Below are 23,545 nucleotides of genomic sequence, written 5' to 3' on the forward strand. Positions count from 1 at the left end.
AAGCTAATAACTTGGAAATATCATCAGGAGTAATTAATCTTGTAACCTCTGTCTTTGCAGGTGCTTAGGTGAGGTTTCTCTTAGAGCCCTTTCTAATTTAATTCTGAATGTCCTTAACCGGTGATATTTTAACTAACAACTTCCATACATAATTAAATGCTTGACCAGAATTTTGCTCTGACTTAATGTGTTCTCTCATTTCTCTTCTCCTTCCTTAATGCTGCTTTCTTTTTTAGCTTACATCTTTCAGATACTTGTAGGTTGTTGTCTGTCCTCTTGTGGTTGCTTCCCAGCAAAGACATATGAATTTAAACTTTTATTAGACTGGATTTTCCCTGTTGCTTCCCCTTCTTTATTTATCATTGTATTTGCACAAGTGCTGAGGGTTTAGTTTAAAAAAAAAAGGGTGTGCATTTACATAAATTTGGGGTGACATTCTTACTTATATGTACCTTGTTATATTTCTGTTCCTCGTGTGGAAGTTGTTGCTTTTTGCTGTGTGTATTGCTACCATCTATTTCATTTTGCTAAGAATACGTGTATTAGCTATTTTTTAGGTGCATCAGGGCTTAATTGTGCAAATTAAATGAATGCTGCTTAAAATGTGGTGATTTGAGGTCCTACCACCACTAGTGTGCTCTCTAGTTTGAATAGAAAGATCCCTTGACTGTTTCTAACTTTGTTATTTTGTTTTCTTTTGTCAAATTTCCCTTGTTTTCTTGCTGCACCGTTAACAGTGAATGCCATCCTTCTGCAGTGAGCAGTGGGTTGCTTTTTAATTACCCCCACTAGTTTCAGTGAGGTGGCAGGGTTAAATGTGGCAGAATGTGGCTTCTAATCCAGACATTCTGGTATCGAATCTATTCGTATGCATGACAGTTTTGTTTGGCAGTAAACTTTGATTCCTTACATATGGGTGGACAGAACTTAAAATCTATGCAGTATTAAGATGTTTGAAAGCTGCTGCCTGTATTCCTGGTTTTTCATAGTTCATTTTTAAGATGTGTTAAGAAATACTAGCAAGAACTTTGCAAAGTTTCAATCTTTTTCACTTTTTTTTTTTTTTTAGTTTCATCCTCATCTAATCTTTTAATTTGTTTGAATTGTTATATGCTGTGCTTGTTGGGCTGCTCTGCCATTCTTCTGCCAAGCTGTAAAAGATAATTTCTCCAGTAAATTTCCTCAGCTGCCTGAGCTTTCCTTGATCCTGGGTGCTGCTTGTTTCTTCCCCTCTTCCCCTTCTCTTCCCATGAGCAATTAGTCTTGGGCTCAAGGCATAATGAGTCTTCCCAAAGTTTCTATATCTCAGCAAAGAAATTAAAAGTTTCTGCCAGGACAAAACTGTACAATTTTCATAATTATACACGTCATGTTCTTGTAATTAAGGACTTTGTTTTCAGAGTTATTTATTAAAAGCTCAGTCTCGGACTGTTGACAAATGACTTAGAAGAGCACATTACTTGCAAGGAGCAGGCTTTAAATGCAGTTCTGTTTTTTCAAGTTACAGTAAAAAGAACTTGGAATTTCTTTGGAGTTTGTTCACTAAATGAACTGCTTCACTTGCCGGTTGGAAAACGTTCTTATTGCACTGCAGAATTGCCTGGGTTTAAAAGGTTATCTGGTGTTTTTCATGGACATTATTACATCGTTGTGTGCAACAACAGTGTGGGCTTCAGCCTCCCCAAAACCAGATTGCTGTCTGGGAGGGACTTCCCAGCAACTGGGGAGCAGAATTTGCATGTAGGATTAGGTTTGTTAATTAAGTTCCCTTGTTGAGACACAAATCACAGAATTGTGTTCCAGCGTTTGGGAGCAGGAGGGGCAATCTGTGACACATTGGCAAAGGGAAGAACTGCTGGTAAAGGAGGGTTATTGTTAGAATTCTAAATGGGATTCACTTCCCAGGATTTGAAACTATAGCGGAACAGTGAATATTTTCTGGGAATTCACACCAGCTCTTACTGACAACCATTGCGTTTAGATGATGTGAAAACGATCACTATGTGAAAGCTGCTTTGATTTTTTTTGTTTAAAAAAAAAAAAAGAAGTTGTAGTCTCTAAAGAAACCAAGTACTTGCACGTGACTCTTTCCTAATTGACTTGTTTTCCTGGGAGCTCCCTGTGGTGTGCAGTTAAGCCTTGTGCTTTGTGCTGGCGGGGCTGGAATGTCAACATTCATGAATAAGAGCCTCAGATGAGGAGAGATTTAAATGGTCCCTGGAATGGGCTGTAAGCTCACAGACACCTTGTTTTGTAGCTGTTCTCCTTGTCGGTTAATACTCTTATGAAGGGTCCTTTGCTTCCTATTCGAAGTCTTTCCCCTCCCACCCTCTTTGCTCTTTGTAATCTGCCTCTGCTGCTGTTGGAAGGCGTGTAAATGGTGTGAAAGTGGAATGTTATCATATCTAAACAGCAGTAGTTGAACTACAGTTATTCAGCCTTTCCCACGCTGTACTGTGGCTGTGATTGTTGACCCCAAACTCCAGTTATGCTATAATTTGAACGATTTGCTTGTTGTATTTTTAGGGAGGTTTTTTTTTTTTGTAATGACAGAATGACAGTTTGTGCTGCATCCTGCCCTCTTGCTTGTGTCTTACATTTTTACTTAAATTCAAACTTGTCTATTTTTCAAGTTAGAGAGTTGGGGCTGTTACTACAGTATCCAGTGGAATGATGGCCTCATTCCGAGATTTTTAAGAATTACTGAAATACAAATGACACAGTTGCTCCACTCAGTTCCTAAATGGAAGGGTTTATTGACATCTCTTAACTGTGCATTCAGTACTTTGTGCAACATCTACACTTCAAAAGTCTGCTGCTCATGTGCCAGGCATTTTTTTTTCAGAAGTGGCATTCAGTTTAAAGTAAGCCAAGAAGTGCAGAACCAGAATGTCAGTGCTTCTCTGTGCATTTTTATCCCCCCTGCAAGCATTTCCCAAGCATTCTGTTAGCACTGTTAGCTGTGTCCTAGCTCAGACCCATCTGGGGAACACTTGCTGAGTAACTGCCTTTGCACAGGTTTTTTTGACTGGCTGCTGCTCTTCTGTGCCTGGTGGGGTGTGTTTGGTGCTTCCCACTCAGGGTGTGCCAGGTGTCTGGGCACTGCAGAGGGGCCCTGGGGCAGTGCAGGGGGTGGTGGCACAACCAGGGCACAGGTGGCCTCAGCAGAGCCTGCCCAGTGCTGTGGGGTGTCAGTGCAGCTGGGAGCCCAGTCCTGTGCCCCATGGGCAACCACCAACTGAATGGCTGAGATCACTTGGTGGGCATTTTGCAAGGTTGTTGTGTCACTGAGACCATTTTGGTGGCTGAGCACAACTGAAGTACTGATGAACATGGGGGTGGTTAGTGAGGGGAGGTTTCTCAGGCTGTTGTTTCATGCATTTTTAAAGCAACCACAAGCCATGCTGCTCTTAAGAAGCTGGTTCTGTTCTTGCTCTTATACAGGACTCTTGTTTTATTTGCTGCTGAAAACTCCCATATGACCAGGTCTGGCCCTGCTGGTGTGTGGTGTCAGCAGTCAGTGTGCACTCCTGCCTGCTCATGCTGCAAATGTTGCCACTGCTCACTGTAAAAAACAGAAAAGGACAACCTGTTTTGTTCCTGTTGAAAAAGTGTATGCAGCTTTCCACCTCTGCTACCTCAGAGGCAGGAGATGAGTCAGTGCCTTTGTTCTGTGTTGACTCTGTGAATTTTTGCTTTACTATCTCTTGCTAGAGGAAGGAAGAGAGCTTTCCTGTAGTGAAGAAACTAGGCTAAGGTTGCTATTGCATGAGATGCTGGAGCTGTCCTGGGCTGTATTTGTGAAGCATAACAGCTTGGAGTCCTCTTCCAGGATTTTAGGGGATCCATGATACCTTCCCTGGATAAACTTTGTGCTTCTTGATGTTGTTTCACATCTTTCTCTTTCTTGCATTCGCAGCTTGTTTTGCACTCATGACTGTGGTCAGCCTTGTGGTATCAGACTTGCCACAGTGAAGGTATTTGTGTTTCTAGTACAGTTGTAGCTCTAACACTAATCTCTCCTCTTTTGCCTCGGGTGCTCAGTCAGCTCCTGTGCCTCCCCCTGAGTGTGTGCAAGAACAACCACACTGAATCTGGGAGGGGCTCGCTCAGCTCCGTGGGCTCCATAGTCTGGAAACAGCCAAAAGAAGGCACCTTGGCCAGAGAAAAAGGGCTGAGTAAAAATGCAGAGGTGAAGAGGCTCAGCTTCCAGATATTTGCATCCCAGTGTATTTCCAGATGTGGCCTCTGTTTCTCTTTTCCCAGTTTGCCCAGTCTCCATCTGAACTGGTGAGGAAGGCATCTCTGTGATGGGATCTGCCACTCAGCAGCTTTGGGTCTACAACAGGACAGTCTTGTCCAAAGAAGAGTTTTGAATTTTTCCTTGTACACCCTGCAGCCTGTTCTGCCTGATACAAAGTCAGCTGTGTATTTAAAGAGCCCAACTGGATTATCTGTGGATCACTTTTTTCTTTTTCCCTGCCAGGAAAGCAACTTTTATTTTCCCCCACAAGATTTGGTATAGAACAGTAGAGAAACTGTTGCACCTGCCTTGATTATTTCAGTTTTTTAGAGCCTCATTTCATGCCTTGGTGCATCCATTTGTCTTCAGATTTTACATGTAGAGGCTTTTTATTATTACTTTCTTCAGAAGACTCCCAGGACTGCAGTCCATTCTCAAGGTGTTTGTTTCCTGTTTGGTCATTCTGTCTTGTTCCTCTGGATCCCTGGGCAGGTTTGCACCTCGTGCTTCAAGTTGATTCTTATCCTTGAAGTCAGGAAAAGAGAAATATGAAAGGATTGATGTTTGAGATACTTTCAGGGCTAAGAATTCCTGTTATCAGGTGCTTTTTAGGTTCTAGAACATGACTATAGAGACTGCATATGTGCATGTAGGAAAGGCATTGTCCTGACAAACAGCTGATTGACGTTTCACTTGTTTGTCTTCCATGAGATCCTTGACATGGTAATTTAGCCTGTTCTTGTGCTGCAGCACTGTGTGAAGCAGTGTTTATCTTTTGGTAGATCTGGAACCTTCCCCCCAACCATTAATCTGAGGGTACTGGGAGCTGTCTTTAAGGTCTGGGGATGTGTGTGGGTGTTGTTTTTCTGTTGTGTGGGGTTTTTTTTACCCAAACACCCCATGCCTTCTCAAACGCTGAAGATGTGCTTTGAGATGCTTTGTTTGAGGACACGTGTGTAACTTTTTGGCTGGAGGCTTGATACATGGTAGCTGTCTGTGGAGAATCATTTATTGAAAAAGTGAGTAGGACGATTTTTAAGCTGTGGCTAATGGGGTCCCTCATTCTGCCCTGCCTGTACCCACCCTGTGATCCTTCTTTTCTCCCCACTGCTCCTGCGGGAGATTCCTGCTGGCAGTCACTGGTACTCACTGCTGTGAGGCTTCCTTCTCCTTTATGACCCCTCACAGCAGTAAGAGGAGTATCTCTGCAGAGCAGTGCCTCTACACTGGGGTTTGCTGGGAAAAGGAGTCTGGGTTTTGAGTGTGAAGTACACATGTGCAGTGTGGATGTTGTGTGAATAATGCATCCTTTCTTGGTGATTTCTGTTGGGTAAGTATCTGTTTTCTGTGTTCTTCTGCGTGGTATTTATTTTAGAATTGTTTGCCTGTTCTGTCTTGTCTTGCACTTCTTGATAAGAATTTTTACACAAGACTCTTTTCTTCGGTCTTTGTTCCTTTTTTCCTTTGCCCCAGGTAATTTCACTGGGGCTTAAGACTGCAAGATTAGTTCACAGGGACACCAGGAAAGGGAAACCTACCTGATTCTTTCAAGTTCTATTATTATTTATACAAACACTTGTGTTTTTTGTCTTTTCAGGCAGAGGCCGAGGAGAAAGCGGTTTCTACCAAAGAAGTTTTGATGAAGTGGAGGGTGGATTTGGGCGAGGAGGGGGCAGGGAAATGCACAGATCACAGAGTTGGGAGGAAAGGTAACAGAACTCTAGCCCTTAAAGTTTTTTACACACATCTGTTCAGCTTCCATTTGTGCCTTTTGACTTCATAAAAACACTTTAGGAAGGGTGATTAGTTGTATCTGTGAGTGGAGTGTCTGAATTTCTGAGATGGGGTACACAGTAATGTTTCTAGAGGCTCAGGAGCAAGTAAAAGAGCATTTTTGCAAAGACTTTTTCTGCTGAGTTCCTGGGAAGAAGGAACTACGTTAAGAAAACGTAAATTATGACAGTTGCAGTGGAAATGATGGGTGAAACTGTGGATTGCTGAAGGATTTGCTTCAGTTTTAGTCTTGATGTTGCTGACAGCATTTAGGGGCACATTTCAAAACATACCCAGTTGCCAAAGGCTGTGTGTATTAGTGTTCCTGAAAATTTCACTTGTCACTTGGACCTCTAAAGATACTGTCCATCAAGCTCTGATTTTAAGAAAGTCCCCTCCAAAAAAAAAAAAAACCAAAGCCAAACAAGACCCATACCTAAAATGAGTGGAGCAGTTCCAAAACCTTATTTGAAACTTCTATTCTGCCTTTCTAGGGGAGACAGACGCTTTGAAAAACCAGGGCGAAAAGATCCAGGTATGGTTTTGTTACTGTGTGGGCAGAAAGTGGGAGGGAGGAGCAGGGTGTGTTTGGGGAAGGGATCTGTACATACATAAACCTTTCTTATTGCTCCAAGTATACTGTTGATACAAGATTCATGATACTGTGCCAGGTTATCTAAGTGTGTTCTCAAAGTGCTGGTTCTCCTATTTTGTGTTGTTTTCACTATTGGACATTTGAATGTTGTAGATAAGAAAAATCTGCAGTGAGTAGGTTCTGTTTGTTCAATGAAGATGAAGTCTACAACTGGAACTAAACTCCTGTACCCCTGGGAAAGGGGCTGTGCTGGTGAACAGATGTGCTGTGACAACAGCCCTTTTCAGGGCAGCTTTGAAACGTGCCTGGTGTGGGCTGTTTTGGCACCCAGGACTTGCTGACCTTGTGAACAGTTAATTTTTCTGAATGCTTGCCAGCTGAGGGAGATCCCGGAGGCAGCGCCCCGAGGCTCCCGTGCTGGTGGATTTACTGGGTATCAAGTTAGTGTAAGTCATCACATGAACCTCCTGATCCCCTGTCTGCTGTTCCTCTCCTCTCCTGTTTCTGAAATGCTTCACACTGGCCATGTTCAGGCAGAATGCTGGATCCTTAACTGTGGCCCTGTGCTTCTGTTTGAGTGTTCAGCTTGAGCTGGAGTGGGTCTGTCATCTTGGGGGTGGAACACAGGCATTTGGGTAAAACCTGTGTTTGGAGAGTGGGGAGGACACTGAAGGAGACTGTGGCTCTCTGGTCATGGCAGTGACTTTTGCTTTGTGGGCTCATGCATTGAGTGTTCTCTGGGGGGACTCTGTTCCTTCTCCATGGATGTTTCCATGAGCATGGAGCTCAGCTGTGCCTGGTGACAGGTTTTGTACAATAAGAGCTTGTCTGTCTGGGACCCAGAGAATCTCTTGGTCTTGGCTGAAGGCTGAGTCCCTCTTTGGTGAACATACTGATAAAGCACAGATCAGGACAGAGAACTGCAGGTTGGATGTAAAGACAGACAATGAAAAGGTGGCAGGACTGTATTTTAGTCCTTGCTTAGCTGACAGTATTTTTAGCAAGAGTAGCATAAAATGCCATATGAATAATTTTCCAGATGTGCATGGTGGCACATGCCATAGGAGTCTTAAATTATCATCTGTGCTTTCAAAGCCCTCCCAGTCCTATCTGTTCATAGATTTTAAAGAGTGCTTTTATTTTTCTGCTTGTTAAGTTGAATGTTAACACAAAGATGTTGCACGTTTTCCTCATTGTTTCCTTTAAAAAGAGGATACTTCCAAAAAATAACTTGAGATTGGTTTGAGATTGTTCATTTTGAAATGCCAGTAGTGAGACTTTGGACTCTGTATGTGTATATTTAGAGAACTTCTGGGGAAAAAACGAAAACAGGAGAAACTAAGTACTACTGAGGTTTCAGGACTGCAATTTTTACAGAAGACAAACAGGTGTAAAAGTAGTACCCACCTTCCTGTTCTTGTGACTAAAGTTACAGCACTTGCAGTTCCGGACTATAGAATGTACTACATTTCTGATAAAGATGGATAAAAATATTGCAGTATGGGATGAGGTGTATCTCTTGAAATGGAGAAGAATTTGCAGTGTGCACCATAATCTTACTGTAGCTTAACCTCTGCCAGAGGTTATCTGCAGCTGGGACAGAGTGGGTCTTGTTTGTAGCAACTCCTAGGAAGCAGGACTATGGAATGCATCTGCCAAGAACCCTTTCCTGGAGGAGATGGTGTCCCTGTGTGATTTGTTGGAAGTTGATTGCCAGGGATGACGTGCTTATTCTTAAGTTAGGAAGCTTTTTGTGGTACCTGATTGCTCCTCTGAAGTCTGGTATTGTTTCTCTTCTGGTCTGATTTAGGTGACTAAAGGCTCTGTAGCTCAGTATGATACAGGAAGGAGCCCTGCAATCTTTCTGGAGTTTCTTTTTGTAAAAATGTTGTTTTCACAACAGTAATTTATGTTTGTGTATTGCTGTGTTAGAGGTTAATGTCCCAATGGGTTGGAAGACCATTTTGCTCCCCTCTACCTTCAGAGAAATGGAGAGCACAGAAATATTAACAAAGTGCTGGTCTGTTTGACCCGAGCCTTGGTTAGTTACAAATAGTTACTGTTCTGTAAAGGCTTTCCAATGACACGATATTTTGAGTGTGAGGAGGGTTACAGATGTGTCACCAGAAGTCCCAGTTAATACAAGCACTGGTGTCCACATTCAGGGAGGGCACTGACATGCAACCTGGAATTCAGGCTGATGTGCTTTAGCAGATGCCTTGGATTCTGGTACTCTGGTTAAACTCCTTAGTTTAGGATTTTATTATCTGATTTTACTGTGCTTTAGTTTTTCATTGGTCCTTCACAGGGCCTTGGATTAGCCTCAGATTACATAATTTACTGAGTTGCCAACTTTTTCATGTCCTTTGTTGTGGATGATCACACTACAGAATAAGAGATCAAATATTAAAGTCTTCTGGACATTCATAATGGATGCCAATGCAAGAACCTCTCGATTAAAAATCATGGGATGAAAAAAGTGATAGACCTTCAACAAAGAATTACTTCTCAAAAATTATCAGTATGCTATTCTTCAAAATTAATGATTGCTTTTTCAGTGCTCACAGTAGTTTGCAAGGTCACATTTGACTGATTCTCAGCATAGACAGTATCTGTCCCTGGTTTCAGTTTGCAAATTGGGGATGCACAAAGTATTTGGGGGTTCCTGTTGCAGATTGTCACAGTTCTGACGGTCTTCACTGAGAACCCAAATGGTTTCTGGAAGGCTGAGGCCGTTAGCAAAGAAAATGAGCAAGTTGTTTTCTTGAGCACGTCTGTCTCTGCACAAAAGCTGCTTAATCTTCCGTGCAGCCTCTCCACTAATACCAGCTTAGCAACTGAGGGGATTTGATTAGTTACCAGCAGTTACACACTGGTTGTAAATAATTGTTATGTAGATTACACAGAACTTCTAGCAAGTCAGTTGTGGAGCCTGATTGAGTTCTGTTGAACGTGTGGGGTTTGGTTAGGTTAACAAGACTTGAATATAAAATGTGTGTTGAAGTGGCTACAAGAAAAGGGTGCTGGGTTGCTTTGAATTGCACTTGCCCTTGCTCTGCCTGGTTTGTTTTCCTGCCTGCCTCGTGGCAGGAGGTGCATCCATGAAGGTTGGGCCCCAGTCTGCTCGTGCAGTGCTGAAGCACAGGGTGCTGTGTTGTGGCACCAGAGCCCATCAACCCTTTTCCAGGGCTCCTCTTCCAGTTCGGGCCATGGCACATTTCCAGTGCTTTCAGACATCTGTGGTTCACCAGTTCTCTGCAACTGTAAAAGCATAATCATTGTTTTTTCTACCCCTTGTTCTGCAGCTGTTCTGAAGTAACTACAAAGTTCTTTGTCTGATTTGCTTCCTTAGTATTATTCACCTTTACATTCCAAAATGAAATATTTGAAGATTGCACGTAGCGTGTACTAAACATATTTTTTCTTTATACTTGCTGTTGTACCCCCTTTTAAACGAAGTCTGGAAATAGAAAATTATTTTAAAAACAGGATAACTTTTAAGTATCACATCATTCAGAAATCAAATGAAGCAGCCTGCACTTTGATTAGATGTTAATTGAAGTTAGAAATAGCTTTTTATAGCTTTGGCTCTAAATCATGAGATTATAATCCTGTCCTGTTGGGATTATACATGTGAATTTGAGAACAATTGGTTTGTCTGAGACCAGAGTATGTGATATATGGGAAAAACAGTACCTCACCCAGAATACTGTCAAACAGAATATTCTCAATACCTCACCCAGAATGCTGCTCTAAGTGGTTAGTTCAGACTTCACACAGGGATCTGTTCTGTGCTCTTGCACTGGGTCTTAATTTGTAGGACTCTTATCAATGTCTTATATTGGTCGTGAATGTGGAAAAAACACTTGCAAGAAATGCTTAAAAGTTATTGGTGCTGACACGAGGCTGGAAAAGGGACCTTTAAATTGTGTGTGGGCCAACAGCTCAGAAAAGCAGGGATGAAGGCAGGGTAACTTGGTGGTGTGCTGCTCTCTGAGCTCCACAATCTTCATGAATTCTTGTCCATCAAATTAAATTTGAAAAAGATTTTGAGGGTGTGTGATAACCCAGCCCTGTCTGAGGTCTGCAGTGGGGAAGGCAGTGCTTGGACAGTTTTGGAGTGAGAGCTCAGTTGCAGCAGAAACACAGCCCTTCTGCCTCATTGCCCTGCCTGTGCAGTGGGGCTGGGGGGCTGCTCCCCATCCCCAGACCCTACACCAGGAGCTTCCTCCTTTCCCCTTTTGGGACTTGAGAAGAGTTGAGTTAAACAGAACCTCCTCAGCCAGCTTGTGCCTGTTTTTCCTGCTGCTGACCACTTGGGGAAGTTAAAAGGAGGCATATTTGTTAGTGCTTTATGCTCTTGGCAGTGAAAGTTGCTATTTATGCCATGTGGGTTTCTGGGAAAAGTCTTCCAACTTTGAAAGGTAGCTTTATTTTAATACTTGACTGACCAGGTACCTAACAGGCCTGGTTTTGGACACCTGACAGGCACTGCTTTTGTTGAGAGCTTGGAAATAATTATTCATCATTCTGTTTTTCCTTTAACATCTTAAATTATTTAGGAGCTTCAGAACAGTGTCTTAATTGCAGCAGGTTTATGAGGCACTTAAATACAGAAGTCTCACGTATGGTTTGTTTTAATTTTTTATTTCAAAATTGATCCAAGTGTCTCTAAATATTTTTGTGCTGTGTGTACAGGCAAATATTGATGTTAAAAAGCATAAAATATAAATGGATGTGGTTCTACTTCTCCTAGATATAGTGCATCCCTCTGGGTCAGATGTACTGCAGACAAGCAGTGACAATATGGGCAATGTATGGGTCTTTAAAAAAAAGTACATTCATTCATTAAAAATAGTCTGTTTGCCACTGCTAAATAATTTATTCAGTGTTTCCAAATATGAAAAAATTTCCACTGCAGCATTTGTCATATATATCAAGATTTTTTGATAGTGTCTTCATAGATCTGTCTGGAAACGAGATGTTCTTTTGCGTGGCAGAATGAAGAACTACACTTGGTATTTACAGTTTTGCTTAATAAGCACAGCAGGAGTGCTTTTCACTGCCACGAGAGATTGGCAGGACTTTCTGAGAGTGAATTCAGCCCTCTGAAAAGTGATGTAACTGTATTCCCAAAGACTTAAGAGAACAGAAAAACTGGTGTCTTGGATGAACAGAGTTACTTAAGGCAGAACTAATGCATTTACTGAGTGACCCCGTATTGTTTTCTGCTTTTATATTGTTGTCCATTTTGTCACAAGCTGGTGAAGTATGATTTTGGTCATCTTTGGGAGTTTTGAAGATCTCTCCTTTTTGGGTCAGTGTGGCATTAATCACAGTCTGGGGAATTCAGCAAGTAGCTCTTCTGGTGCTAGTACCGTGGTTCTTGTACCCGACTTCATCCTGGGTGGCTCATCCAGCCTCTCGGGGCACTCACGTTCTCTTCACTGTGTCACATTGTAATCAAAAGGATGGAAGTACAAGAGAAGGATCACTAGAAGATGGCAGGGCAGGCAAGGAGGGAAGGTTGTAAATGGAACCTGAAAGTTTAATGTAATAATAATTAAAAAAAGCTCCAAGTCCACAGTCTGTTCTCTCTATTCTGTGAGGCCAGTCTCGGAGAGCTGGAAGCTGTCGGCATGCTGCCCATTGATGCGGATCTCCTTGTCAGTCCTCCTGGGGCTCTTGGAGCCAGCTGCAGCCGGGAGCTCAGGAATAGTCTTGTCAAAGTTCTCCATCTGGATGTGGTACTCACCTTGGGCACTGCGGGCCAGCACGGGGGCGAAGCGGTGGCACAGCAGGATCTCGGAGGGCAGGTAGGACGTTCTCCTTTGACACGTTTCTCCCGTGCCCTCCTGCACAGCTGACAGGAAGACGACCAGCTCAAAGTGATGAGGAGCTTCTCTCTGGAGGAGGGCGGCCAGAGGGCTGGATGGAGAGATGGAATGGTAGTAGGTCAGCGGGAAGATGAAGAAAGGACACTCGGCCGCAGTAACGCTGTCGAGGTGGAAGTCGACGCTCGTTTGGTGCAGCTGCCCGTTCTCCTGCTCTTGGTACAGGATAGCAGAGATCTGGACGCTGGTCAGGGGGCTGGAGCGAGTGTTGGCCACCTGGAACATGAGGTGTGGCTTGCCCTCGGGATGTGTCACCACGGCAGAGCGCGTGAAGCGGATGGAGAACGCCCGGTTCTTCGGGCGGGCGATCTTGGCCACGAACGCACCTGGATCGCGGGAGAGAACAAGCTCAGGGCCAGCACAGGGCCTGGGGGCTTCCTGCAGCTCCCAGCTCCTCCAGACAGCCAAGGGAGCAGGAGCAGGCCTGGGAGGACATGCAGGCTGGAAGGACTGTGTTTGAGAACTGCTGGGCTGGCATTGCACTCACCCACTTGGGTTTAAAAGAGTAGAGTTGCCTAAAATGCTGCTTTTCCTAAGCTGTGTTATATTGGGAAGGGATCTGGAGCTGTAAGAAGAGCTGTCAGCTTGCTCTGAGTTACTGTACTTTGTAATAGTACCTGATCTCGGTGTGTTACACCATAGAAGCTCTTTCTAGTACACAGTAAACTAACCTATGTATTTTTAAAGTATTTTGAATGACTTTAAACCTGAAAATTATTTAAAATAACTGAAAATACTTCAGAATAGCTGTGACACTGTAACATCTTCGTTACATTGGGTACTGAGGAATGCTTGAACACTGAGTTGAAGATCAACTTCAGTTTCAACTACGAAAATAGTTCAGCTAGAAAAAAGTTTGCCTTAAAAATCAAAACAAATAGACTTTTTAAATATTGTAGTTATATGGAAAAAACTTGGAGAGATAATGGTATAAGAAATAAGTGATTGAGAGTGATAAGCAGGGATTTGCCACAAGTATTGTCCAATGAACACCGGAACTATCAAGTCCAGATCTTGATATCAGCTAATTGATGCCTTTTGTTAATGAAAGGTGTTTTAGTACTACATAGCTGGAATCTCACCATCCTTGTATTGACTGCCTTAGTTGTTCTTTCATATATCCAAATGATCAGTATTTCTAGCTCCCTCCCCAAACCCAGTTGTTCCACCTGTTCTGTTTAAGGATGGACTGGGAAGGCTTACCTGTGATGAAGGCTTCCAGCATGAGCCCCAGGACCATCTGGATTGCCAGCAGTGCGATGGCACTGGGGCAGTCCCCGCTCGGGAACATGGTGCCGTAGCCGATCGTGAGCTGCGTCTCCAGGGAGAAGGAGAAAGCAGCTGTGAAGCTGGTGATGTACTTGACACAGATAGTGTGGTTGTCAGGGGGAGCATCGTGGTCCAGCTCCAGGTCCCCGTTCATCTCAGCCAGCAGGTACCAGAGCACCGCAAAGACCAGCCAGTGGAGGACGAAGGAAGCGGAGAAGACGAGCATCATCCACCTCCAGCGCATGTCCATGAGGATCCCCCAGGCGTCGCGGAGATAGGCCAGGCCCCTGCCCCGGGCACCCTCCAGCTGCAGGGTGCTGTGCCCGTCCTTGGTCACCATGCGCGGGCGCCGCTGGGCCAGCAGGGGAGCGCTGGCCTTGGTGTTGTTGCTCTCCATCATGTCCGTCGTCATGGGCTGGGAAGGAGGGGAAAGGAGCGGAAGGGAGACAGTGCAGCATGTTTGTATTTTGCCTAACGCTCACAGGTTTTGACACATCAGCAGGGGTTGAAATACTGCAGCCAACAAAGGAGGGCTTATACATTGCAATCCAGAGAAGATTAAGGCAGGAGCCTGGAGAGGAATTTACCACTGTTTGTGGTAATACTTTGTTAAAAAAGATTAAGTTTAAAAATCTGACTACTTCTCAAATTTTCCCTGCTTAGTTGTTTAAATATAACTTTCATGCTTTACCTTCCTAAATGTACGTTGGAGTCACATGGTTTAATTCTTTGGGGGTGAGTGGGACGGGCTTAGCATACTGTATCTGAAAAGAAACTGGGTTTTGTCTGATTATATCAGGTTTTGTAACTTTTCAGCAGAGTATAATAACTTACCAATACTATTGTGAATACTACTAACAGTAGTCCTATAGAGATAATGTTTATTCTGTTATTTCTCTGACATATTTATGCATTTTAAAGGAATGCTGTAGTTAAACTAGTAGCCCTTTCAGACTTCCCTGGCTCTGGAAGTGTCTGCTGTCTGCACCCACCATGTCCAGTTAAACAGAATTACAGTATTCAGGGCAGAGCTGCTTCAGGGAGGCTGAGGCTGTTTATGTAAGGATCAGGTAAAAGGAGGGCAGGGGACCAAGACAGAAAATACACCGTGACATAATTTGCAGTCTAGTCTACCTGAGCAGTGCCATTTTTATTAGTAACCAAATAAGAAAATAGGACAGCAGGCATATGGGAGTTAAGGTGGAATTGCAAATGTGGGAAGCAGAATGGGTTCCTGTAGGTATTTGACATGCTGGGCTCCTTTGGTTCCTTTTAAACCTCAGAGCTTGCTGAATTTGCCAGAGGTGCTGAATGTCTTTTGAAAAGACACCAGTCACTCAAATCCATAAATTTTATAAATACTGGATGTTTACAGTTCACCTGGGGTTTATATAAAATAGAGTTAATAATGTGTACCACCTGCTTAAAGAAGGTGGTGAGGAAACTCGTTTGAAGAACAGCAGAGGATTTAAAAATGCATCCATATTCTGCAAATCATGATTATACAGGGAGTATTTAGTCAGTTTTGGTTTCCTATCACTTTTGACCTTTCTCTGAATTAGACTATTTCAGTATGTAATGCACGTTTACAAACATCCAGAGGAAGTGGATCTTTTTCCCTCCAAGAGTGCTGTCTTAGTTTTCTCTTGAAACACATTGTATGTGAGGATACTGAACTTCAGAAGTTTATGGAAGGTAAAAATCTGTCTTGTGATCTTTGGTTCCATAAGCCAGCAGTTTCCATGACTGTTTATTTAATCTTCATACCAAATTTTAGTAATTACAGAACATTCTCTTTTGCTTTCTAATGCTTAATTCCTACTGAGGTAGGAGTAGGAGGATTGACATATTTAGCTAAATATGTCAATATTTAGAGTGAATTAGAGTGAATATTTAGCTAAACTTTCATTTTACTTTCTTTCCCTTCTGTAGATTCTCAGAACTGTCCTGCTCTTCTATCCATGCTCTAGTCAAAAAGGTAGGGTAGCTGATGACCTGGGTGGAATTTGATAGGTTTCCCTTCATTTTTATTTTCCAGTTCACATCTCCTAGAAGGAATATTTTCAAACTGCTCCCTCTGCCAAAGAATACAGTGGTCTCTGGTACCAGGCCACTTTTTTTGGGCATTCTGGTCATAGTCCATTCTGATCAGAGCCCTTTCAGCCCCCCTGCACTGAGTTTGCTCTTTAATCTGCTGCACAGCTCCCTAAATGACAGTTCTCACTATTGCTGCACTTTTACAGATTTTACAGTAACCTGAATGCAATTAGAAATGCTGCAGTAATCAGATGATCAGTGGCTGGTCTGCAGAGCAGAGTCCTTGTACTGAGGTGTAGAGGAGCCCTTCTGGATGCCTTGAAGGAGCTGGAAAACGGGCATCTCTGAATGGGAATGGTGGTGGGAACCAGGCTTATAGGGAGCTGGGAACAGTGCCTTGGTTTTACCATCTTAGAATAAGCAGTACTGACAAGAAACACTTGTGTGAACAGAGGAGAACACAGAGAACAAAATGCCTCTGGGTGTAAACATCACGCGTTATTGGGAAAAAAACCCAAACCCCCAAAACCTCTGTGTTTCCATAAATTCTCAGGGTACTTGGAGGACAGCATCTGCTTTGTAGCCTCCAAGCAATCTAAGTTTGCAAAACAAACCCATGTTGTGAGGATGAGTGTGATACTGACTGACTGGGGCCTGATCCTGCAGCATTCCATGCACACATCTGTGCTTTGGGGCCTGGTTCTGCACTGCTACAGACATATATGAGAAAAATGGTCCATTTTTCTTGGCTGTGCTGCAGATCTGTACAGTGCTGAGGTAGTGTGAGAGAGCACCTCTCTTCCCCCCAGCAGCAGGTCTCAGAACAGTGCTGTGTCTCTGCTCCTTGAGCATCCTGGCTGGGGAATTTGCCTGCTGAGCTTAACCAGGTTATGCACTGGTTCATTTGATATAGACCTGTTTTTTATGGTCTAGGACTGTTTAAAATATTATGTATCTAATTCAGTGGCAGTGGAAATGTCTAAACCTGAGTTCCAAAACTGTTTTTCTGCGAACACTGTTGATGGCATTAAAGGCCACGAGCCTCAACTTGCTGGGGTGAGAAAATGGGTAGGAAACTGTGAATAGCAATGCAGGTGGGTGAGAGAGGTGAAAGAACAACTGCCCTGTGAGAAATCATTTACCCAGGCTGGAGGATCGGTCCTCTATGTTCTCAAAAGCAGAGACCACTTAAGGGCAGATGTGACTTAGAATTTAAAAGGAATTACTGTCTTCTGTCTGCTCCCTTCCTTGCCCACTGTAGTAAAACAAACCAACACCTGATCTGATCCCCTGCCTGGCATGGTCCCTGATGTCCCCAGGTAAATCCCAATCTCAAACAGTGTGTGTTTTAGGAAAGACACTCAACTTTGACTTGGAAAGAACAATTCTGCATTGTTTGTTGGAGAATGCTTGTCTCCACTGGTACACACATACTGTTTCTCATCCACATTGCTCCCCTGTTATCTCTTAACCACCTCTGTTGTGCTGTTTTAGTTCTGCCTTTCCTGGTTCCTGACTTGGGAAGCTGTTGTAGCTTTGGGGTGTTCCTTGTCCCTCCATCTCCCAGTTGATAGCCCCTGACTGGAAAGACAGGAACTGTCAGAAATTACTTTTCTAAACCTCTTTTGGCATCTTGACCAATCTTTCACCAAGCATTCATTCTGTCTAATCCTTCCTGTTGCCAGTCTGTTGAAGACTAAATTATCACCAAGGCCAGTGTGTATGCCAGCTCTTAGCTTTTTCTGGTTTTCCATCTTTTACCACCTTGTTCCTCATCTTGACTCCTTTCTTCTATACACTTTTCTAAAACCAGTCAAGTTAGGGTAAACATGGACTTTTTAAATCAGAAGTCACGGGTTCCTGCTCCTAGCAATGGGGCAGGTTCTAAACTGACCTGGCTAGCTAATGATTTATGTGTAATAAAACAGCTCTAGGCTGTAGGTATGAATTTCTGAAATTCATGATCCAGCACACTGATCTCCCACGCTTTGCCTTTTGATTGAGATCTTCTTCCTGCTGTTGTAACAGTTTTTATTACATTCCTGTTCCATGCCACCACCTTGCTTTCCTCTCCTCTTGCTTGGCCTTTCTCTTGGCAGCACAAACTCAGCTATTTTAACTCAGGGTTGTAGGGGAATTAATTTGGAACCCTGTCCTCCTTTCCTTTTCATCTGCCTTCTCAGGTGAAGGCGTTCGAAGTGACCCTTCCAGCCTGTTTTCAGCTCAATACATTGATGCACCTGCAGCCCTTTCTGGAGCCTGGGTGCCTTTAGGAGGAGCTGTGCTCAGGGGACACTTGTGAGTTGCTGCCCTGCCTGCCCAGCTCCTACCCTTACCAAATTGTCTACAGACTGGCTGGCAACCTTTGAGGTGCTCTGACATTAATATTAGGAAATGAAGATTTTTTTTCAGTATGGATGACATGATTGAATCATATAACTTACAGTAGGGGACAATTTTAGAAATGTAGGAAGCAATTCATTTTCAGTAACTGCTTTGGTTATGCTGGTGTTGTGAGTAGGACAGTTAAGGTTTCAAAGGTTTGTCCTTTAGATTTTGTAGCTAGTGCCTCATTGAGATGAATGGGAATAGTTTGTGACAAAGCTGTTACTTCTGAGCGATTTGCAGAATTAAGATAACAGTTTTCAGGACTTGTTACATTTATAGGTAGGTCTTGTAAAAATGGGAACTTGAATTCGTTGAGCCCAAGTCACATTTTTCAAAGCAAGTGCCCCAAAGTCCAGGGTGTGAGAACTCGTACTTTTGGCTTTCTGTGACAGCTTACTACAGAATGCACTTTAAAGAATAGTGGGAGACTGTGTCTCCCTTCATAGTACAGAAAACAAGGCTGCCTAGAGACTTGATTTTTGGGAATCCAAATAATGCTCCATTTTGTGTATAATGTATTTTCACGGTAGTACTCTGAGGACCCATATGAACACTTAATTCTTGATTGTGAGGTAGCATCTGAGAGGACCAACTAGTCTGATCACCTTTAGAGAAGCAGAAAAACTTAACATTTTGGGAAAGGCTTTAAAATATGCTAGCATGTGTTAATTCCTTCTAAAGAAACAAAAATGCCAAATGAAATATCGCCAACGGAGGAGTCATTTGACAGTTAGGAGGGAGGATTGTATTTGATGTGAAGCTGTAGCACTAGAAGTCTGCAGCCACCCATACAGTGTGGAGTGAGCTGTTTTTGAGGAGCAGAGTTCCCCATGGCTTGCCTGCAAGGACTGGTTTTCCAGGCAGGATGAGGTCCCTCAGTGCCCAGGTGTGGTTTCCTGTGCTGGCTCAGTGTGTCCATGAGCACAGGGATGCACTGACTGAAAACTATTGCAGGTGTGAGATACAGGGATGGTAAATCAGACTTGAGCAGGTAGGAAGCTCATTTCTTTTAATTTGTGAGGGAACTGAAGTGAAATGCTGAGTTATGATGAATGCAGCAAGGTGGGGAGGATGTTTTCCTGACACTTGACCAGTCTCATAACACCCAGCTACCTGAGCTGGAGACTTGCAAATGCTCCCTGTCTGCAGAGCATTGCAGAGTCTTTCCAGCACTGCTTCTCTCAAAAATGTTCTGAAAAAATACTGTATAATGCCTTTGATTTTGCTTTTTGTGCTCTTAAGACCGTGGTCACCTGAGAAAGCATTTTCTTCTTTTTGAGGGGGAGAAATCAAATAATTTTCTTTAAGATAATAGTTAATTCAGCACGCTTTAGAAATAAAACTCTCTCCCCTGATAACTACTTCGATTTCTTTGATTAAAGAATGACAGAACAATTTCAAATTGTACAATAAGAAAAAGGGGGGAAAAATACGGTTTTGTTTACTTACCAGTCTTTGAAGGGTTGTGTGCAGGAGGAAGGGGTAACCTGGGCTCCAGGAGAGGGATTGGGCTGCTCTGGTGTATTGGTCCCACCACTGGTAAGAAACTTCCCACAAGTGGCTGGTAGAGATTTAAAAAAACCCACCAAAACCCTTTAAAAATGGGTTTGTATGTCTCATTCCTGTGTTTATAGTGCTGGGGGGCTGGTTTTCCTCTGAAGCTGATTTGATTGGTCATTTTGCCTGCAGGGGGGCCGGTTAGCTCTGATCATGTGGAAAAGAATGCTGGTTTGTTAGGAGCCTTTCTTTACCCAACACAAACCCTTAGCAGCCAAGGAGAAATCCTCCAACACTTACTTGGAGAAGGGCTGCCTTCCCCCTCACCTCCTTCATCAAGATCATTTTTTTAGGTTTGTATAATCCTAAAGCTTTACACGAAAGTTGAAAAGGCCAAAAGTCTCTTGGAGAAGTTGAGTGGAGAAGTTCCTATATTGCTGCTGAAAAGCCACACACTGTTCCCTGGTACTTTCTCTCTAACCAGTGTCAGGTGCTGTGTGTTTAGGTGAGGAGAGGAACTCTTGTGTCTCCCTTGCTGCTCTGCAGTGCCACTGGTTCCCCGGGGGTTGGTCCCGAGAGCTGCGGAGCGGTGGCGTTCCCAGGAGGGGGTTCTGAACACCTCCTGCTGCCCAGAAACACAGCCCTGGCCATGGCCACGCTGCTCCTTTGTGGGAACGTGGACTCAGTCCCGGGACTCTGGAAAGCCCAGCAGTGAACAGTGCAGATGAGGTGGCTCGCTGATGGCTGTGGCAAACGGAGCCGCTTTCACTGAAGCTCTCGCTCCTCAGATGAGAAGAGTTACTGGGTTGTGCTTTAGCTGAGTGGCTGCAGAGCTGCACTGCTAAACCAGCTCTGAGGACAGCTCTGGAACCCAAGAGTAGTTCACACTTCTTTTTTTTCCCCTTGGTGAGCTGCTGATGTGAGGGCTTTGATCGAACGTCACATGTAAGAGGATCTGAGAAACAAAGGCTGTGGTTGTTTGCAGTAAAACTACTGAAGGCCTGCTGGGAAAATTATTAATGTAGACTTTCCTGCTTAGGAAACAAAATCCTCCCTATTTTTTTTTTTTTTTTTTTGCTTTAACCTTCCCCCAGCCCTAAATTGCAAACCATTAATTCTTTGCTTCATTAGTATGGAATATTTTAATACATGTTCAGGCACAGCACCCAAAGTTGTGATAGGCATAGTGTGACCTTCAGAACCTGAATAATGTGGTTCAAGGGGGCTCCCACCACTGTGGCAACCCAGGAGGACAATGTCACTTGTCCTTCACCCTTCTTGTATACCCCTGCAAAGCTGGCCTTCCACTACAGCCAGCCTCTTTTATTCACAAGAGGGATTTTTTTGCAAACAATATTTTCATACAAACCATGTTTTGTCCTGTAGAAAGCGCTGGTGTCTGGTCACAGGTTTTCTAATCTGACTCAACTGAATGAATTGAAAATCTGACATGATTGTGCAGCAGGTTAAATAGGTACAGTATGTGATTTCCAGGTGTGTTAGAGAATTAAACTCTTGTTAATTCCTTTGAATCTACCTGTTTACCCCTACCCATGACAGTGGATAACGGTCAACTTAGTGAAAAAAAAATCTAGAGTGATGTTTGAGTAGTATGTTTTTGAGACCTACTGGTGAGATTGAGATTTTGTGGAGAATGTGAAGCTAGAAATGGGATTGAGAACTTCTGATCCCTGTCACTGATAGTCACTTCCTGGAAATGGGATTGAGAACTTCTGATCCCTGTCACTGATAGTCACTTCCTGATGTTTGTATTTCTGTAGTGTCCCTACTCCAGTAGTGTCCTAATGAGAAGTAGTCTTTCTTTAAAAACATCATCTTAAGACCGTTTCTTTTATTTTTCTGTAAAAGGAGCTACAAAATTACACATCTAGGCCAAGTTATTTCAATTCCTTTAAAAACACTGGCTGCAAAGATTTTTCTCTTTATCTTCCTCTTGAGGGAGTGTGTAGTGTGCAGCAGAGAGAAGTTAAAGCACTTAATAGGCTCCCCTAGTTTCCCCCCTCTGCAGAGTGAGCAGTCCTGCTGTCAGTCCTGGCTTTCCTGTTTGTTCTCTCCAGACAGTGAACGTGGCACAGGGAACATGGCCTGAGCCTGGAGAGCAGGAGTTATTGGCCATTCTGGTAGCCAGTCCTCTCCTAAATGCGTTGCCATGGGGCCACATCCCAGAATCCCAGTGCTGTCCCTGCAGCCAGGATCCCTTCCCTCAGTGTTGCACAGCTGTGGCCTTTTTGGCTGGCTACCACCAGGCTCTGTCTGAAGTTTGCTGTAAACACCGCTGCTGGCTTTGTGACAGGCTTGAACAGAGGTGCCCTTTTACTGCTCCTTCTCTTCAGGAAGTCCAGGCAATTAGTCCAAGGCAAAACCAGAGATTGCATTTTGGTTTCTTTCATCCTTAAAATGCTGCCAAGTCCTGATTCTTTGACCTAAGTCATTTCAGCTGAACGATTGTTCTCAAGTCTAGGAACAGTTTGCAGAGAGCGTGCCGGGGCTTTGGGAGTTATGGATTTAGCTGAGGTTCAGCTGTAGGAGTGTCCCTGTACTCAGTTTGTCCTAGTCTTTCTGTCACTTGGGTCACTTGATTTTTCTGATTTTAACCTGTGACCGGTTCGCGTTTGTAAAGAACCAGTTTCTTGGCTGATCTCACTGATCTTCAGGATCATCTCATGCCAGACCTGTTTGGACACATGCCTTGCTGCCCTTAACCATTGCTTGCTGTGTCTTAGTACCAGAAACCTGAGTATGTCATGATACACTGCATTTTTTCTCTTAATTCCACTGAGTGTGACATCAGAACAGTCTCTGAGGTGACACACTGGAGTGCTGCTGTATTTGCAAAGGTTTTGGAATCACAGGTGATCCCATCCTCAGATGAATATAAAACTGACTCCTTATAATTGATTTATTTTTTTCCATTTCTACATTTCTAGCTGTAATTTAAAATCAGAGGAGGTGCAGGTTCCCACTTGTGTCTGATCTCGGCCAACAGCTTTTGATGTTTTATCACCTTTGCAGAGATGTGTTTCAAATGCCATTTTCTGCAAGTTCAGAGTACAAAACCTGACTTGGATGATTCAGTTCTAGGGAGCAGAACCAGCTGTCTTAAGGACTGACAGAACCTGAGTTGCCTTGGTGGTGCCCATAGCATGAATATATGTGCAGAGAGGCTAAAGCACGTGGATTTACAGTGGCAAAGTAGACTCCACGATATTCTTGAAGTGGCTTTTTCCCCCCAGTGTTTTTGGAAGAGCAGAACAGAGCCTGTGAGCTGATGGGTTGTCAAAGAGCAGTCTCCAGATTCAATTGAACTTGATAACAATGGAAAGGAATAACACCCTTCTTTTTCTTAATTGGTAGACTCTAAAATATCTCCAATTAATGTTACTCAATAAGTGTCAAGTAATAGCTGTGAATTTTTATGAAAATAGTAGATAAATCTGAAAAATTTTTTCTTGTCCCAGAATAGTGGTTTGAATAACTTATCTTTTGGTAACTTTAATTTTAGTGAGATAAAACAAGTGTCTTGTGCTGCAGAATAAAAAAAAAAAATGGATTTTTTGTCCTCCTTATAGCATTTTAAAAGTAAGTTCAGAAAGAATGAGACACATCCTGTGGGCCTCAGGCTCCCCTGGCCTGTGGGACTGATCTCTCCCCTGGACCTACCTGTGTTGTCCTTTCAGCTGACTTGTCTCTGGAGCTCTGGCTCTTGTTTCCTACCATGTGAAGCCCATTCAAGGAGCAACGTTGAGAGGCTCCTGTGCACTGCCTGTTACCTTTGTGTACATCACATGTTTTAGATGCCCAAGGTGAGAAAACCAGTGTTTACCAGCC

At 43.4% G+C, this 23,545-nt stretch overlaps 2 protein-coding genes across 14 annotated transcripts in view; one reads left to right on the forward strand and one right to left on the reverse strand.

Annotated features, from left to right (window-relative positions):
- GIGYF2 (GRB10 interacting GYF protein 2) overlaps positions 1 to 23,545 on the forward strand; it is a 79,294-nt gene that overhangs the window by 22,477 nt on the left and 33,272 nt on the right. For 11 of the 12 annotated variants that reach the window (XM_051782350.1, XM_051782353.1, XM_051782356.1 and 8 more), the window contains 2 exons: positions 5,841 to 5,952; positions 6,511 to 6,551. The exons of the other annotated variant lie outside the window; for it this stretch is intronic. In XM_051782350.1, coding sequence (XP_051638310.1) covers positions 5,841 to 5,952; positions 6,511 to 6,551 — 153 coding nt within the window. The remainder of the gene's footprint in view (positions 1 to 5,840; positions 5,953 to 6,510; positions 6,552 to 23,545) is intronic. 12 annotated transcript variants of the gene reach the window in all.
- On the reverse strand, positions 8,407 to 20,497 carry KCNJ13 (potassium inwardly rectifying channel subfamily J member 13). Of its 2 annotated transcripts, XM_051782475.1 has the most exons (4): positions 19,649 to 20,497; positions 13,709 to 14,189; positions 12,367 to 12,831; positions 8,407 to 12,151 (listed from the first exon to the last, which is right to left on the reverse strand). In XM_051782475.1, exons 2-4 carry the CDS (start codon positions 14,184 to 14,186, stop codon positions 12,075 to 12,077), a joined length of 1,020 nt encoding a protein of 339 aa, XP_051638435.1. In that variant the 5' UTR covers positions 14,187 to 14,189; positions 19,649 to 20,497; the 3' UTR covers positions 8,407 to 12,074. The 2 variants fall into 2 exon arrangements, with proteins under 2 accessions (XP_051638435.1, XP_051638434.1); XM_051782474.1 differs by having other exon boundaries at positions 8,407 to 12,831.

Source organism: Manacus candei, unplaced genomic scaffold (assembly GCF_025592945.1).
Source record: "Manacus candei isolate 608988 ecotype Guabito, Panama unplaced genomic scaffold, ASM2559294v1 h1tg000015l, whole genome shotgun sequence".
Taxonomy (NCBI): domain Eukaryota; kingdom Metazoa; phylum Chordata; class Aves; order Passeriformes; family Pipridae; genus Manacus; species Manacus candei.

What these genes read in the sequence shown, in the direction of transcription:
- KCNJ13 (XM_051782474.1), bottom strand. Translation starts at nt 14,186, where the DNA reads ATGACGACGGACATGATGGAGAGCAACAACACCAAGGCCAGCGCTCCC. An exon ending in GCTGGAAGCCTTCATCACAG is followed by an intron (nt 12,832 to 13,708) that starts GTAAGCCTTCCC and finishes CCCGCGATCCAG; the next exon opens with GTGCGTTCGTGGCCAAGATC.